General features: G+C 34.6%; 2 protein-coding genes across 3 annotated transcripts in view; one reads left to right on the forward strand and one right to left on the reverse strand.

Annotated features, from left to right (window-relative positions):
- LOC113468954 overlaps positions 1-17,714 on the forward strand; it is a 72,456-nt gene that overhangs the window by 34,677 nt on the left and 20,065 nt on the right. Inside the window, exon 2 of one of the 2 annotated variants that reach the window (XM_026826290.1) lies at positions 13,068-13,143. The gene's annotated coding sequence lies outside the window, so the exon portion shown is untranslated. The remainder of the gene's footprint in view (positions 1-13,067; positions 13,144-17,714) is intronic. The other variant, XM_026826295.1, reaches the window with a different exon arrangement.
- Positions 1-17,714, reverse strand: part of LOC103513033 (homeotic protein distal-less) — a 65,249-nt gene that overhangs the window by 20,183 nt on the left and 27,352 nt on the right. Inside the window, exon 2 of the mRNA XM_026826303.1 lies at positions 14,754-14,938. Coding sequence (XP_026682104.1) covers positions 14,754-14,938 — 185 coding nt within the window. The remainder of the gene's footprint in view (positions 1-14,753; positions 14,939-17,714) is intronic.

Below are 17,714 nucleotides of genomic sequence, written 5' to 3' on the forward strand. Positions count from 1 at the left end.
TTTGTTTTTCTTGTTTTTTTTTTTTTTTTTTTTTTTTTTTTTTTTTTTTTTTTTCACCGGATAAATTATTTTAGTTTTTAAAGAAGAATTGAACTCTTAAAGAACAAGAAGACACTCAGCAGTATATTCGCCACTACCTAGAGTCCTAGACAATGTATGTGCTTGTTGTTTCTTATCATGTATTCTGCCCATGTCTTATGATTTATATTGCCATTCTTCTCGTATCACCTACATTGATTTCATATTTGTCTATTGAGGCGGATTTGTGAGTGTCTGATTCTGATGTTTGGATTCGTAGGTAATATTTATCTGTATAGGTATCTAATTTCGTCACTCACAATGATGGAAAAGACAATAGATGCAGGGCCTCCGAGAGAAATATATCCAAGGGATTTATCCAAGTATACTGGTCAAAAATTAGCTCTATTCAATGTTCTATTATTCTTTCTGTTTTGTAAAGGGCTTTAAGCGCGTTCACATAGCTAAACGGGCACGCTTTGATCTGGCGGTCGCTATCCCACTATTATTCCTTATTACATCACCTACAGGGTGCATCGGCTTATGTTAGGGTTGTTAAAAAGGGAAAGGAAAGACCTATGTACCTATTGGGGGTAATCGAGTTTTTTCCAATGAGAAATGAAGCTAGGAAACCGGTCTGTTAACTTATTCTATCCTCATTTCTCTCAAAACTGAACTGCAAGACACTAGAGTCACTAGACATTGCACAACACTTGTGGAAACAGATCGCGCCTATCAAAATGACATGGCCAACAATCACAGCATATCACACAGCTAGAATATACCGTACATGGTTACATACATGGTATGTATTGTACTCACTATGTATCTCTCACAAGCCTAGCATATTCAAACAGAATTTCTTCACCGTGATTGCCAGTGTGTTAACGAAACCCTGTATGTATATCCTAAGCTTCTTCATGTAACACTTACAGGGTGGGGTAATACAGCAGGAAGTCAAATGCTTCCTGTGCAAGTCTGTTGACTTATTCTATCCTCATTTCTCTCAAAACTGAACTGCAAGACACTAGACATTGCACAACACTTGTGGAAACAGATCGCGCCTATCAAAATGACATGGCCAACAATCACAGCATATCACACATCTAGAATATACCGTACATGGTTACATGCATGGTATGTATTGTACTCACTATGTATCTCTCACAAGCCTAGCATATTCAAACAGAATTTCTTCACCGTGATTGCCAGTGTGTTAACATGGTTCCCTGGCCGTTTGCTCTAATACAATAGGGTCCGATATTGTTCGCATAAAATTCGAGATTATTGAGTTCTCAGCGTGTCCGTTGATTTTCATAGATACATTCTAGATGCTAGTCAACATAAACTACACATACACACTGGTGTAGTACAGGTGTATGTGAGCCTTTCACTTCTTAACAGCATTGCGTGTACAGATTTACCAAGGATTGATATCTACATTGAAGGAATGAGGAATCTATCTTGTGACTTGATCCCTTTGGGTGCCACGATTCTGGTAGCAAAGGCTAATAATCTTCAATGGTTCTCTGGTTATGGATTATATTTAGAAGATCATAAATCTTCCCTTCTTTGAGATTTTACCTCATTCCTTCTTATGAGGATAATAATTTGACTATAGTACATAACATGTAGACATAGAATGACTTTCTTCCTACCTTACCCTTTTATTAACTTGTCAACTTTTAATAACTCTCCAAGGATAGATGAAAAGGGTCTCTATGTTGATATTGGACTTGCACACCCAGTTTCATGTTAATAGTTTAATAAATATGATGAATAGGGAAAGTGGACAGATTGTATCTCACGTCCACATATCAATCTATCATAGTGTGATCAGGAGAGCAGTGGGCATTTACATGTTAATAGCATTATAGTGAACGCAGTATGTTATGTCTATTGCTTTTCATGTTGATTTTAATCACGCGGATTCCATACTCAAACCAGGTCTTATTTCCAGTGTTAACGGTGATGGAAAATGTTGGAAATTTTCTCCACTGGAAAGTTTCCTTCGTCCTTGAGTCCCGTAGTCAGTTTACGTCATTTACGTGTTCTCCCATATTTTCATAGGTAGGTTTGTTCCTCACAGTATCTAGAGGTAAGGATACAAGGAAGAAAATAATTTTTTGGGATACTGAGAAAAAAATCACTCCATTGCATTTCACTGCCTTTAGATAGATTCTAAGTTTAAGAGTTTTCTAGAGCTATTGCAAATTTTCCAATAATTTCCATGAGTTTTTTTTTATTTAATTTATTTATTTGGTTTCCCTTCATCATAGGTAACCAATAATTTATTATTGAGCTTTAGTTCTGTTCTAATTTATGTTTTCTACTTGGCCTTCCAGTTCTCTTATTGTTTTAAATCAACTCGTGCTTCCATCTAACTTCTTCTAGTGTTACTACAACCAAAGCTAGAAGACTTAGCTATATCCTAGGTTATCCGTAGAATTTTGTGCTGATATATCCAGTTGTATAGTCATGATACTTCATGTGTCTATCAGTCTATCGTATAACCTTGTACTGTTTGTTATGCAACATGAATGATACCAACAAGTTGAAGAATTTGAACTTTTTTCTCTCTGTTACAAAAATCCAAGTATATGTTACAGGTCAAACCATATTTTAGGATAAAATAGTTTTTCCTAGGACAGACTAGTCCTAGGGCAAGAGGGCACTTTTAGGGACGATGGGGTATTATTATTTCTACCCCATCATCCCTAAAAACAAAGTTGTATATGTCATGTGCATGAGCCGAAAAAAGAGTATAGATTTGACAATTTTTTACTCAACATAGGTTTAAACTATTATTTTTACCTTTCTTTTGAGATGTTTTTAGTCAAAATCGGTTCACTAGAAAAGTAATTACAACCCGTTTCGGGTCAAGAAATATTCTGAAAATGTGAAAAAGTCATTTCTCGTTTCTTCAAGATTATCTAGTTTCTTATAAAAAATTTTTACTCAACATAGGTTTAAACTATTATTTTTACCTTTCTTTTGAGATGTTTTTGGTCAAAATCGGTTCACTAGAAAAGTAGTTACAACCCGTTTCGGGTCAAGAAATATTCTGAAAATGTGAAAAAGTCATTTCTCGTTTCTTCAAGATTATCTAGTTTCTTATAAAAACGATTTGGCATGCAACATATACATCCCATTACATGCGGTAGTGGTAGATGTCAGAATATTATATTGGTAAATTACTTTTCTTGAAAACTATATCCAGATTATTCCCATGTAGGAGAATTTTCCTGTCGCTAACTTGGTTCTTCTTCTTGTTCTTTCTCTCTTCACCATCTGATTGTCATGTTTTCTATTGTTCTATATAAAAGTTGGCTATAGTTTTCTATGAACTTTGAATTTCTTGTAAAACAATTAATTATATGGTACGAGGTTTACCGACATGCCCTGCTGTCTGCTGTGGGTTTTAGTTATTGACTTGTCGAATACATTAGTAATAGGAATTGTATCTCTGTTAAATAGCTTTTATCTTCGTCCTAGGAAACTTGTTGAATGTTTACAAATCAATCTTATTGAAGGAGGACTTTTTTTTCTGATAATTTATATCAATTTTTTTTTGCTGCATTATTAATTCATGGTATTTTTTTTTCTTTTGCTTTTCTTCCATCTATTCTCAGTCCCCATCAGCAAAAACTTTTTGCCATTATCCTTTGCAAAACTGCTACTGCCAAAGAAACTGTATCCCAAGCATACATCCAAATAGGTAATTCATTTTTTTTGCTGCATTATTAATTCATGGTATTTTTTTTCTTTTGCTTTTCTTCCATCTATTCTCAGTCCCTATCAGCAAAAACTTTTTGCCATTATCCTTTGCAAAACTGCTACTGCCAAAGAAACTGTATCCCAAGCATACATCCAAATAGGTAATTCTCCCAAAAAACGCTATCAAAAATATCATCAATCAAAATTCCACGATTCAATAAAACTCTTGTAATCAATCGTATTAAGCTCTCAGAGGTTCAAGAAAAATGAATTTTATCAATGTATGTTTTTATCTAAGGAGGGAAAAAAACGAACATCAAATTATAGTATTTCTCCCCGTTCCCCGTTAACACCCAAAACGAATCCAAATCTAATTAACAGATCTCATAACTTGAAGGTGCTACACCTTCATTGCATGCTTGAGTTGAGAAAATCTGTTGACTAGTTATAGGAAACAACTTGTAATAAATGAGTTGGAATAATTTTTACTTTTTCATTAACATCGTAGAACGGTTAGCTGTATTTTGACTGAATTTTGCACTTTTTGACCGCTCTTTAAAGAGAGAGCTTTGTTTAAATTTCAATAACACAGTTGTCTATTTTATGAGGCTAAACTGTTCTGTATGTTTTGATGCGAACATAAATATGGAATTTACGAACCTGTTTATGCAAGCTGAATAAATGAGTTGGAATAATTTTTACTTTTTCATTAACATCGTAGGAACGGTTAGCTGTATTTTGACTGAATTTTGCACTTTTTGACCGCTCTTTAAAGAGAGAGCTTTGTCTAAATTTCAATATCACAGTTGTCTATTTTATGAGGCTAAACTGTTCTGTATGTTTTGATGCGAACATAAATATGGAATTTACGAACCTGTTTATGCAAGCTAGATTCTACGCGTAATGTCATACATGTACATTCAATTCAAATTCAAACACACTACCTCATTAATAACATCTATACGAGTGGTGTTTAATCAGATGTCCAAAACATGGAAGTGAAATGTGTGTTCCAGTGAGGTCATCTCGTACATATTTTTCAGATTTCAGTTTCATAAACCAACAAAGAATGCATAAATCTGTTCTAATGTCGAATGTGTGTCAGTTCACAGGTGCATATTTCACATATTGTGTGACAATGTAATTATATTATATGCAGATGCATTTCAACAATTTGACTGCGAACCCGTGCCCTCCTGTTCACCAGGCGGGAGCCTTGACCAGTACCCCACCGAGGCATACTAGTGGTTTCACTATTACTATTTCAAAGGAGACTTCAGGTACATAATATGTGATTTGTTAGGTGGTTGGTGATTTGAGACATACTTTGGTGGTGGGTTTTCTTCGTATGCATAAGTAAAGTTTTTATGTTGTAAAAAACAGAGGCATCAATAATAATATAAAACACTCATTACAAATTACTATCATCAGCACATATTATTCATCATATTTAAGATGCTATTTCTCAAGAGATAACTTTCAAGGTCGTTTTTTACACGCACATAGCTATATTTCTGTACGAACAAAATAGATATACTAAGATATAAGTAAACATTCTACGAAGCAATTCTTACGCCACTTTGGTGGTGGGTTTTCTTCGTATGCATAAGTAAAGTTTTTATGTTGTAAAAAACAGAGGCAACAATAATAATATAAAACACTCATTACAAATTACTATCATCAGCACATATTATTCATCATATTTAAGATGCTATTTCTCAAGAGATAACTTTCAAGGTCGTTTTTTACACGCACATAGCTATATTTCTGTACGAACAAAATAGATATACTAAGATATAAGTAAACATTCTACGAAGCAATTCTTACGCTTGGTAGTTTGCCTACAGACTTCGCGGAGGAATAGTAATGAAAATTCTGCTCGTGAAGCATCAGGGAGAGGACGAGGCAATTCTGAGAAGGCAAAAAATCTGGAATAATTTGTAGTGAAGAGTGAGATTTATATTGCCTCCAACAACAATTAAAAAATCGTGGTTTATGGATTGGAAAAGAGCATAATTATTGGCCAAAATAGCAAACGGCAAAAGCAAAAATGGTTCAACCAAGATGGAATGTGTTGATCTCTCAGTTATAATAACGTTATAAGATCTGACGTCAAATCAAATCTCATTTTACTTCGTTCCCAAGACAGGAAGCCGCTGCATGGAAAATGTTTCTGATAGTATAAAAACCCAAGGAACGAACGCTTTGTATAATAATTACAAAGAACAAGAAGTCTGATTTTCAGTTCCGTATTACAAATTGTTTCCAAGTCCGCTTCTGTCTGTGTCTAGCGCTATTATTATTCTGTCATTTCTTATTATTACTGACTTCTTTCATAGAATCTTCTTCATACCTAACACCTGTTACTCTTAGTGGAGCGTTTCCTGTCTTCTTCTTCTTCTTCTTCTTCTTCTTCTTCTTCTTCTTCTTTCTCTTCTTCTTTTTCATGAACATTCACAAATATCTAGAGATGGCTATGAAAAATACACAAGTAGGTTTGATAAGGAATATTTTGGATCTTTATCAATAATCAGAAGACTGAGATGCTGGGTAAAATGCTAATACATAACCGATTAAATATATTCCTCAAAAATTAAAATATTCAAATGTCACTCGAGAACGTGCCTAAATTAAAGTCTTGAAAGAGAACATGATCCTGTGTTGGAATTGCATATAAACAAGATTTTCGTCTTATTATTATCTATTTCTCTTTTGAGGAATTTTGAGATGAGTTCTTCTGAAGGATTGAATCGAAATATTAAAGATTTTTAAAAAGCAAGTGTTAAAATCGTGAACATTTTAAAGTTGACAATTTGTTCTGTATTCTAAGATGAGTTTACTGGTTGGTCTTTTGTATTGTTTACTCCCTCCTCTCCACTGTACTTACTACAAGTCAACCCCCACCCTCTTTTATAATGTACTTGCTACAAGGTATCCCCTTCCCGACTGAGCTGGGGCTACAAGGTACCTACAGTTCTCCAAGTTACAAGTACATTGATGTGAAAAGCGGAATTCATTCATCCACATTGAAGAGTTATTTTCATTCTCTAATATTCTCTTGTCGAGAGCTTTTGTTTAAAGTTTTTCTTTTATAAAGTGAGTATTGTGTGTGAGCGGAAAATGTATTCTTTTATATTTTCCTATTTCAAGTAGGTTTGAATTCTTATTTTCCAGATCATGTAGCTCTTTTTTTTTTCTTCTGTTGTTGTATTTTGTATGTTCTTTCCGTTTTGGGAAGTTGAGGACAATTGTGTTTCAGTTTTTCACTTGCGAGAGACTGGAGATGCGGGATACATTAGGAAATTTTCACAAAAGCACTTGATGATGTTACATGTGGGATAAGAACAGTTTATATTCCGGGGTGTTCTCGAGCTTGAATGAATATTCTGTCTTGAATTGAATCATTCTTACAAGTGTAGACATCATGTTGAAATTTTAATTCTGGAGAGACTACATCTTGGGCTTCCGGGCTTTCAGTTCAAATAATACATGCTGTAGAATTGGGATAGTTGATTGATAACTAGTAAAAAGCTTGAAAATAACTTTCTAGTACAAAATACTATTTGGGCGCGAAAGCGTTTTGAGCGACGCACTACTTTGATCTGCTAGACATAAATTGTTCTTCGATTGTAAACAGTTTCACTATTCCAATACTACTCTTCTGCAAGTCTCCTGATGTTTTTCATTCAAAGATTTATTCTGTCTTGTGTCATTGTGTGAGTCACCTATATTTCATCTGTTACATAATTATTACCTACAACACAATACAATATGTTTTATAACAAATGTATAATGTGTAACATTGCTTTATTCAGGTAGCCAAGTGATAATATTTCATCTATTCATTCGTTACCTACTACAACTATTACTACTACACACACAGATATTGAAATCTGATAAATCACTTGGAAACCCAGAAGAAACCATAGGTGATTTGAATATTGCCTATAATATGCTACAGTATAATCCCGACTATATCTGTATTGATTGTGTTTATGTATCTTTGTTTTACCTGAGGTGTGATTGGTTCATTGGTTGGTTTGATCTCGAATGTCCCCCTCGCTGTGAAACAAGAGTCAGATTTTATCTCTATAGACTGGGAGCTGGGAGGTGTCCCATGACACTCAGACTCTCAGATTATAAACTCCGAATTTTTTTCATCTATAGGTGGTAGTCCAATGAAAATCTTTGAACCTAATGAATTGTGAAAAACTCGGGCGTAACAAGTAACAATGGAACACGAATTCACTCAGACTCGGATATACAAAGATCAATGGAAAAGAATTTCCTAATAATTACAAGAAAAGAATTTCCTTTCTCGCCAGTCTCGATACCAATACCTTCGAGTTGGATTATTTTAAATGTTTTTAATTCAAATTTTCCAGCTCACATGCTTCCATATATTTTTTCTTATCTTTCCTTGAGGTTTATTGATTTGATTCGTTAGCCCAGAGTGTGACAAATGAATAGATAGAGGAATCCGAGCGTTTTTTCTTATCTTTCCTTGAGGTTTATTGATTTGATTCGTTAGCCCAGAGTGTGACAAATGAATAGATAGAGGAATCCGAGCGTTTCATTGCCTTCTACACCGTGTCGTTGTCAATTATCCTCTCGATAGGTTTTCATTTCACTCAAGATGGCGAGGGGGGAAAACAGCAACAACAATAACAACAACATGGACACTATAATAACGTGAGAGTCTGGACAATGTGTAAGATTTTTCTGTGCTCGCTTCAACGTTGTTGATAATGCTCTTGTGGATGTTGTTGATTACGGAAAAACTTGTTCTCATGATGATGTGACATGTTGATGAGGTGAAAGAAAAAAAAAAATAAATAAAAAAATAAAAAAAAATAGACCATTTCCTTATTGCTATGGGCAATGGGCTATGGTACACTAGGATATGTACTGGGTGAAACTGTTCTGGATTAGTAAATCCTCTATGGAGGAATACTTGAAGATTGCCAAAATGCAGCTCGGACATAACAACTTGAGGACCCAAAACTTAATTGAGTCAAATCAATGTGATTAGATTTGCACCTCTGATCTTTTGAAGCGGATTCATCAGCCAAACCAAAGCTTACATTTCTAAACTCAGAATTCATTTATTTACATGATCCTCACATGTTCTTCTGGTGTAAACTTACCGTGCAGCTTACAATATTTTAATTACTTCTGTTGTTTAAAAAGTAGTAAAACTAAATACTTCACTATAAACTTTTATAGTACTCCCAGCAGTTTACTGGAGTGACTTCTGTGAAAAATACTTTGAACATTCTTGTCGTAAAGCATTGTATTAGCTAACAGTAGAAGTACGAGTATTGTATTGGCAGGTAGTAGTAGATATATTGCAGTAATGAATAGAGAGGATGCGATTTAATGCTTGATCCTGTTTAATGCCTTAAGACCAGATTATTATCTGTTGGCACCACTGAGAATACACATTGGTGAAGTTGGTGGTCAGTGGTTCTCTCACAATAAGCTAGAGTTCATGGCTTCAAGTCCATCCGAATACTTAAATATTTGACTGAACTGCTCTAAAATATGCATCAAGAGATATTCCTCTTTTTATGTTTCTCACCTGAGGTGGTATATACGAAATGGCTTTTGAACATTAACCTTTCCAATTGATGATTAATGGGACTACCTGTATTGATAAATTGTTGAAGTAAAGGCACAACTTTTTCTAATTTCAAAGCCCGCATTAGGCAATGGTCCATACTGTTCCATAAAAGGGGAAAAGTTTAGTGTCACCTTGGTTAAAATCTATAATCCCGATAAACAACCTTATTCTTTCAGATGATATGTAGTATGAGAAGTAATAAGTTCGATTACCATCGCATCGGTGGATCAAGCATATGTGATAAACAACCTTATTCTTTCAGATGATATGTAGTATGAGAAGTAATAAGTTCGATTACCATCGCATCGGTGGATCAAGCATATGTCCAAGGAATTTTCCATTTTACGGGAACCAAACGTTAAAATAATGAATAATGAAACGCACACACATACACCGAAGTATGTGCTTTGCGGTTCCGGATATTTTGAAAACTTTTTTTTATTGTTTTTTTTTTTTTTTTTTTTTTTTAACAATAGTTAACAGAATGGACACGGCAGTGAACTCAATGATGGCGTGACATACAGTCATGCAATCCTCTCTAATATGCTATAGGAACATATCCTGGCTCCCTTGTCCCAGGGCCCCTGTGAGAAACACACAACCTCTACCTAGCAACAAATACTTAGAAAACGAATAAATTATTTCCAAGTTTTATTGATTAAAAAAAGAAAAAAAAATCTCAACTTCACAGCGAAGACTTCATTGTTTCCATTCTGATGTACGTATCTTTACAATGACTAATTTTTCAATACATTGTTCTCAACTTCACAGCGAAGACTTCATTGTTTCCATTCTGATGTACGTATCTTTACAATGACTAATTTTTCAATACATTGTATTCTTACGCTTGGTAGTTTGCCTACAGACTTCGCGGAGGAATAGTAATGAAAATTCTGCTCGTGAAGCATCAGGGAGAGGACGAGGCAATTCTGAGAAGGCAAAAAATCTGGAATAATTTGTAGTGAAGAGTGAGATTTATATTGCCTCCAACAACAATTAAAAAATCGTGGTTTATGGATTGGAAAAGAGCATAATTATTGGCCAAAATAGCAAACGGCAAAAGCAAAAATGGTTCAACCAAGATGGAATGTGTTGATCTCTCAGTTATAATAACGTTATAAGATCTGACGTCAAATCAAATCTCATTTTACTTCGTTCCCAAGACAGGAAGCCGCTGCATGGAAAATGTTTCTGATAGTATAAAAACCCAAGGAACGAACGCTTTGTATAATAATTACAAAGAACAAGAAGTCTGATTTTCAGTTCCGTATTACAAATTGTTTCCAAGTCCGCTTCTGTCTGTGTCTAGCGCTATTATTATTCTGTCATTTCTTATTATTACTGACTTCTTTCATAGAATCTTCTTCATACCTAACACCTGTTACTCTTAGTGGAGCGAATACATTGTCTACTTTTTAGAATTTGTACATTTCATATATGAATGGCAGAATAGAATTTTGTATTCTGATGTTCCTCATTACATATTTATCTATTTGCTTGAATGTGGAAGGAAAACCTATACGGGTTACTCTCACTTTTGCTAGAAATAGTTGATCTCGGCCGAAGAGTTACGGACGGAAAACAAATTATGTAATTTTGGCATCTCCACTAGAACAATATCTAACAGATCCTAAATATGAACAAAGGGTTCGGCTAAGATTTAAGACTATCTTGGATAAAGATGTATTTATCTTTGTTAACGCTATTCTTTGTAAACTTCATTGGTTGTTGCTACTTTATTCACACCTTTGAGAATGTATATGTTTTCACAATTCTATTCAACAAATGTATTGACAGATAATCCCTTAATCTTGATCAAATTGACAGATAGTGCCATAGAAGACAATCTCTGTGATAAAAGGGATCAAATAAAATAAATCAAGGCATTTCGCTTTTGGAAAAAAGAGGAACTTGGGTGTTTGACCCTTTCTAGTATTGTCTTTCTTGTAGCATCTCTGTTATTAACAAAGTTTTGGGACCAATTAACGGTAAAAGTAATCCGGATGAGATTTTTCCTGGATTTTTAGCTCACAACTATTTGACTACCTTTATTGGATAATCAATGCAAAAAATATGTTACATAATGTAGAAACGTTCCCTATAAAAAAACAAACAATAAATCTAATGAACACATTGTTCTGAAATGGAGACAGTTGAACAAGTTAGTAATGCTTGAGCATTTATCTAAAACCTATAACAATTTCAAGTATCTACTCTTTGCTTTACTCTCTCAATTTTCTAATGTGGCGAAGAGAGGAGAAATTTGTGGAAAACAAGGACGTCAATTATTTAGCATAAGTTTTTTTTCTTCTATTTTAATTTCCAAAGAATACGATGGCTTCGTAAAAGGAAAAGAAAATACCTGACAAGCTTTTTCGCCTTCTCATTCTTCTATTTTAATTTCCAAAGAATACGATGGCTTCGTAAAAGGAAAAGAAAATACCTGACAAGCTTTTTCGCCTTCTCATCCTGATCTTTGGAATTGTTCAAGAGTTTATATTTTGGATATGGTTCAAGTTAAAGACTCCCCAGATATTCCAACAAAGAAGCTTAAAAAGATTCTCAATAATTATCTGACTTACGGAGGAAACAAATGAAATATGTACCTCGGATATAATTTATACACAATTTGTCAGCACCTAATTAATTATTTATTTTTAGTTCAACTTGAACATCTCTACCAACTCAATTCGGTTAGAAAGTGTGGTGCTATAATCTCACAGTCTTTTTTTTTTTTTTACCAAGTCACTTAGTAGCCACTTTATAATCTCTTATTATTTCATTAAACAATTGACAGTTTATCACATTATTATTTGCTCCCGGTCTTTGTGTTTTTTTCTTCTACCTATTGTATTTTAATTTATTACATTACAGGTTTTTTCCTTCTTTCAAGAATAATGAAGACTATATATTTTCTAACATTTACAACTGATTTGAAATTTCAATTTTGTATGTATTTTGTCATTTTTTGGAACACAGCTTAGTTTTTTACACTTTTGTGTTCACTTTGTCAATCTCTCTGATTGAGATTTGAATTTTTGTACTTTGACGGACTGGATACTGTTTTCATTTGACATCTACATCCTACGTTATAGGTATTACCTACTCTGTGTTTGTATATTCACAGAATTAATGAGTAGGTAAATTATTCAAGGTGCTGAAAAAGAAATAGGTATCTACCACATTTTAATATGTAGGTTTCAGTTATCTAAGACAGAACACCAAACACCAAGTCGACTTATCTATTTTTTATATATATATATTATTATTTTCAACATAATTCTTCAATGTTCATAGTACAATTTGTTAACTAGGTTCCTATGTAAAAAAAAGATGATGAAATGAAGGACATGTTGTAAAGGAAAAGGGGGCAGGTCTGTGAGTTGGGACATGGCAGGTGTTATTGCCCGTGGCAAAGCTCCTGATAACAGCACATAGGAGATAATATTATAGTCACTTGCCAGCTCTCTATGTACCTAGGCTTAACTTGGTTCTAACTAGCTAGCTGATTCCTAGGATATTTGCTATAGGGTCCTTCTAGACTTACGGATATATACCAATGACGTAATCCCGGGCAAATAAAAATAAATAGATACACATAGTACTACAATAACATTTAAGCCAACTTCGAATTTTGACAGTCCCCCTAGGGCTCCCAGAATTTTTGGCTGTGACTTTAATTTCGGTTTAATTTTTCCTCTGTTTTCAGGATTTCCGCTGTCGCTATTAGCATCATCTAAGAAAGCTCACAAGTATTTCGAGAAACAGTGACATTTTGTAAGTCTGTAAGTTGGTCCTTTTTTTTATATACGTATGGTTTACTCATGTTACGTAGGGATCTTAAGGCTGTAAATATCGAGGGAGAAAAAAGTTCATGTGGGGGAACTTTTCTGGGAAAATATTGAATAGAGTCCTTCGAAAGATGAGAATACACAGAGAAAATCAAAGAGAAAATATACAGTCAAACAGAAGGCTACCTGGTGACGGTTATGGGTTGAGCAGATTGTTTATTCAATATAGAGAATAGGACGGTAAATCTCTTGTTTTGAAATATAATATTTTATACTCTTCAGGGACGGTTTTACACTTGCCAATTGGAAAAAGTCCTCAAAACTATAGCTTTTTATGCGAATGTTATTTACAAAAAAGGCACCCTCATTTTTATTTTCCTTATCCTATAGGAAGGAAAGTAATGTAATCGGGTCAATTTTTCGATGGTCAGTTTTTAGTGCCAAAACACGTTTTGAGGTCCCTAGAGCCTATATCCAAAGTTTCAGCCATTGATCCGTGTGTCTGTCTGTACAAGGATGCGACACGAAACTTTTGGTCAAGGTCGGTGCAACGCTCGGCGGTATTTTGACCGCTTTTTGGCGGTTTTCGGTGTAATTCAACAATATCTCAGGAACGGTATCAGCTAGAGACTTGAAATTTGGTATGTAGTTCACAAATGTGACAAGAATGCAACATAAAACGTTTGGTCGAGATAGGTGCTGCGGTTGGCGGTATTTTGACCGTTTTTTGGCGGTTTTCAGCTATACCGACTAAAGGGTTAGAAATATTGTAAAAAGTAAGGTAAAAGAACACTCAAATAAGCATCATTTAATAGGATAAGGAAAGTCGTGTGATGTTCACACCAGATTTTTTGTAATAGTAAATGCAAGAAGTCTGGGACACTGTTGGTCTTTTTTTAGACTGGTTTTTAATTTTGCTTGTGAGGCTGGAGGCAATAAATATGCTTGGCGCCCTGTATGTATAATGATTTCCTATACATGATATTATTAGTCAAGTCTATCCTGTATAGAAAAAATATTTAAACTACCTACCTACCTACCGGAATATGCAGGAGTACAGGATGTTTCATTATTATAATTATGTATTTTCATAAACGGAGATTTTTACTCAGGCGCACGGATAAATTGATCGCTGCTGAAAGAACCGAATTTATTTTTAAACTCGTTTTTCAGTGTGCGCTTTCCACTGCCGCGCAAATTTCAAGCGAAAACATGGATCTCCAGAAATAATGTTGAAAAACCCCTATAGGAACCCCCGTAATCAAGTCCCTGATTACACCCTCAATTACTATTTTACAAAACAAATTAGTTATAACCTAATTATACTAATATTCTCTGTTTTGATAGACAAGGATTATGTTCCAGTTTCAAAGTGTTTATAGAAGGCACCCTTCCCTATTGTCCTTTTGACCCCCGCTGTGTGATGAAAGATCTTTTTTTTTCAATTTATTCAAAATCGCTTTTTTTTCATGATTACCTCTTTATATTACCTCATATTCTCTCTTTTGACAGTATAACTTTACTTTCATCCAGTTTTAGTAGGATAGTGTTTCTAAGGTTATAGGTAGACAAATAGACGGTCAGCTATCAGCTGTTTTTCTTACCTGTGTTTGTGTGAGACCTAGGGATGCTGCAAGCTCTGCTCGTTCAGGTAACGCTAAGTATTGGGTCCGCTGAAAGCGTCGATTAAGTTGCTGCAACTGTAAACTCGAATATATTGTCCTGGGTTTTCGCATCTTCTTTCCTTTTCCGTTTACCCTAAGCGTCCCTTCCTCGACGACACATTTTTCTGCAACAGAACGAACGGACGAACACAAAATATAAGAAAAAACATCAATTTAACCGGCAAATAAAGAACCAAAACGACCTCACAATGTATAAAATAAATAAATATAAATGAAAAAATTGGGTCTTTGTACCCTTGGGAGACAAAAAGTCTGTAAAAAAGGAAAAAAAAAAAAAAAAAAAAAAAAAATTTAAGCGCACTTGAAACTGTCTGAAAACACAAAAAGTCCAACTCGTAGACCTTAGATACTTTTTTTAAAGAACCAACTAATTCTCGTAGAGCTTAGGGAGTTGTATGAGAGAAAAACAAATCTGAGAGAAGAGTTAGAACTTGAGACCTTGAAGGATTAGAGGTTTTTGGGGGCGTGGTAGGTTAGATACATAGGACGGGCGAGTTGCCCCGGGGGGTTCGTTGTTAAGGCCCAAGAATATTGTAGCTCACTTACTCAAATCAAAAACAGATAATAATAAAATAAAGTAAGGAATAAAAAAATCATTTAGTAAGATCATGTGCAGAGCAATGTTGGTTTTGTAATATATAGCACATACTTTTTTGCTTCATTTGCATGGACTTGCATTGTGGCTATTCAACTGAGTTCTAGGTAATTGGCTTTTCAAAGAGTCTCTCTCAAAAAAAAAAAAAAAAAAATAATAATATGAAGGAAGGGTTGGGTGGCAGAGATTTACCAAGGCACCTACACGTGTAGGGTTCTAGAGTTCGAGTCTAAAATGCATCCAAATTTTGGCTCGTGCACCCTGAAATTCAGTTATCTACAATCAAAAGAACTTTCAGGTGCAACACTTGTACTGTCTGAACAAAGAGAGAGAGAGAGAGAGAGTTAAAAAAAAAATCTCAGACTTCCTCTTTCATAGTCATGCTATAAATTATGATTACTTTTGTAGCAACCCATCCACACCAGGCTAACTGTCATTCTGCTTGTTCTCCTAGTACCATGAAATGTTTTCAACGTTCAGTGCGTATCTTTAGGTGAGCATGAGGTATTTAAAATAGTTCGATATGGGGGGTAATTGTTTGCAATTTGTAATGAAACAGTCTGTTATTATGATAGTAGTCAGAACTTTTTGTATGACCTTCACTAGCTTTCCGAGTTGCATCTCCCCAAAACGAAAAAAAATATTCAAGTACCTACTTCTATACTTAAGATCATGGGTTTTCTTATTTTATAGGGTGATCAACTTTCTAATGGCTAACTGTTGAATATCCACAATATCTTTTATGGGGTAAAAGTAAAACAAAGTAGGTACCAAATTCCCCACTTACACACAAGACAAACGCTGTAAGAATAAGTGCAACTCGTGAAACGGGCCCCAAGTTATTCAAATAATAATTAAATAAGTTATAAATCACCGACCTTAGATACTTTTTTTAAAGAACCAACTAATTCTCGTAGAGCTTAGGGAGTTGTATGAGAGAAAAACAAATCTGAGAGAAGAGTTAGAACTTGAGACCTTGAAGGATTAGAGGTTTTTGGGGGCGTGGTAGGTTAGATACATAGGACGGGCGAGTTGCCCCGGGGGGTTCGTTGTTAAGGCCCAAGAATATTGTAGCTCACTTACTCAAATCAAAAACAGATAATAATAAAATAAAGTAAGGAATAAAAAAATCATTTAGTAAGATCATGTGCAGAGCAATGTTGGTTTTGTAATATATATAGCACATACTTTTTTGCTTCATTTGCATGGAATTGCATTGTGGCTATTCAACTGAGTTCTAGGGAATTGGCTTTTCAAAGAGTCTCTCTCTCTAAAAAAAAAAAAAAAGTAGGATAGTCAATTATTTATTATGACAGTCGATGGAAAAACATACGCCAACACCGAAGGAAAAGTACCTCAATAAAATTCTATTTATCACAAGTTGAGAACTAATATTGTCTGTTTTGAGAACGTTGCAATAATTGCCCATAGAAAATTACTTTTCAAGTGAGCCTTTTTGGTGTATTGGTCATCTATGAAATATTGTTATGATAACATCGAATCGCCAAATTATACGTAAGCACATAAGACAATTCAGAGGTTTTAGTTTTAGCTTTCTTTCGGTAGAGGTTTTTTACCTCTTTAGAAATTGACAGCAAGGGGTCAAATCGAAGTGCTTTCAATCTAATCCTCAAGAAACTAAACCAGAGGTTGGGCGAACTACAGGATCCCCCTATAGGAGACATTGTGCTATGCTAAATACCTACATCATAATGGAGAATTAATGAAGCTATCTATTCTGCTGTGTCCTACTCATCCTATGCCAGTTGTGTAGGTTTCAACTGTACTTTGAGTGGCGTAGAACTGATGACACCATTACCCATATAATTAGAACGCCCGTCTCACAGGTAATGGTAATAATTGTGCAAGTGAAAAGTTCCAAACTTGCTAGCCATGGAACACATTTTCAACTCGGTGAGAAATTGTTAGAAAGTGTCCTTGTCTGTCCAATGAAAAAATATTAGTGTCTGATGTTAATATCACATGAAATTGTAATATTGTCACATCCCCTAATTTTAGAGGATGTGCTAACTGAACGAAGAACCAAGTATTCTTGAACAATAGACTAATCTAGTAAATCCAATTCGAATTTTCTACTGTTCGGATGTATATGGTCAACTACGCCACTAGGTAGAGAAAGACAATGAACTGTCATTATGCAATATGAAATGCTTTGTTGCCCTATACGAGTAGGGAATTAACTGCTCAACAAAGTATTTGTAACCTATCAGAATGGCTGTCAAATTTCTTGAGAACCATGTGTAGTAAAAAAAATCGCCAGTAGC

Source organism: Diaphorina citri, unplaced genomic scaffold, assembly GCF_000475195.1.
Source record: "Diaphorina citri unplaced genomic scaffold, Diaci psyllid genome assembly version 1.1 scaffold39, whole genome shotgun sequence".
Lineage (NCBI taxonomy): Eukaryota > Metazoa > Arthropoda > Insecta > Hemiptera > Psyllidae > Diaphorina > Diaphorina citri.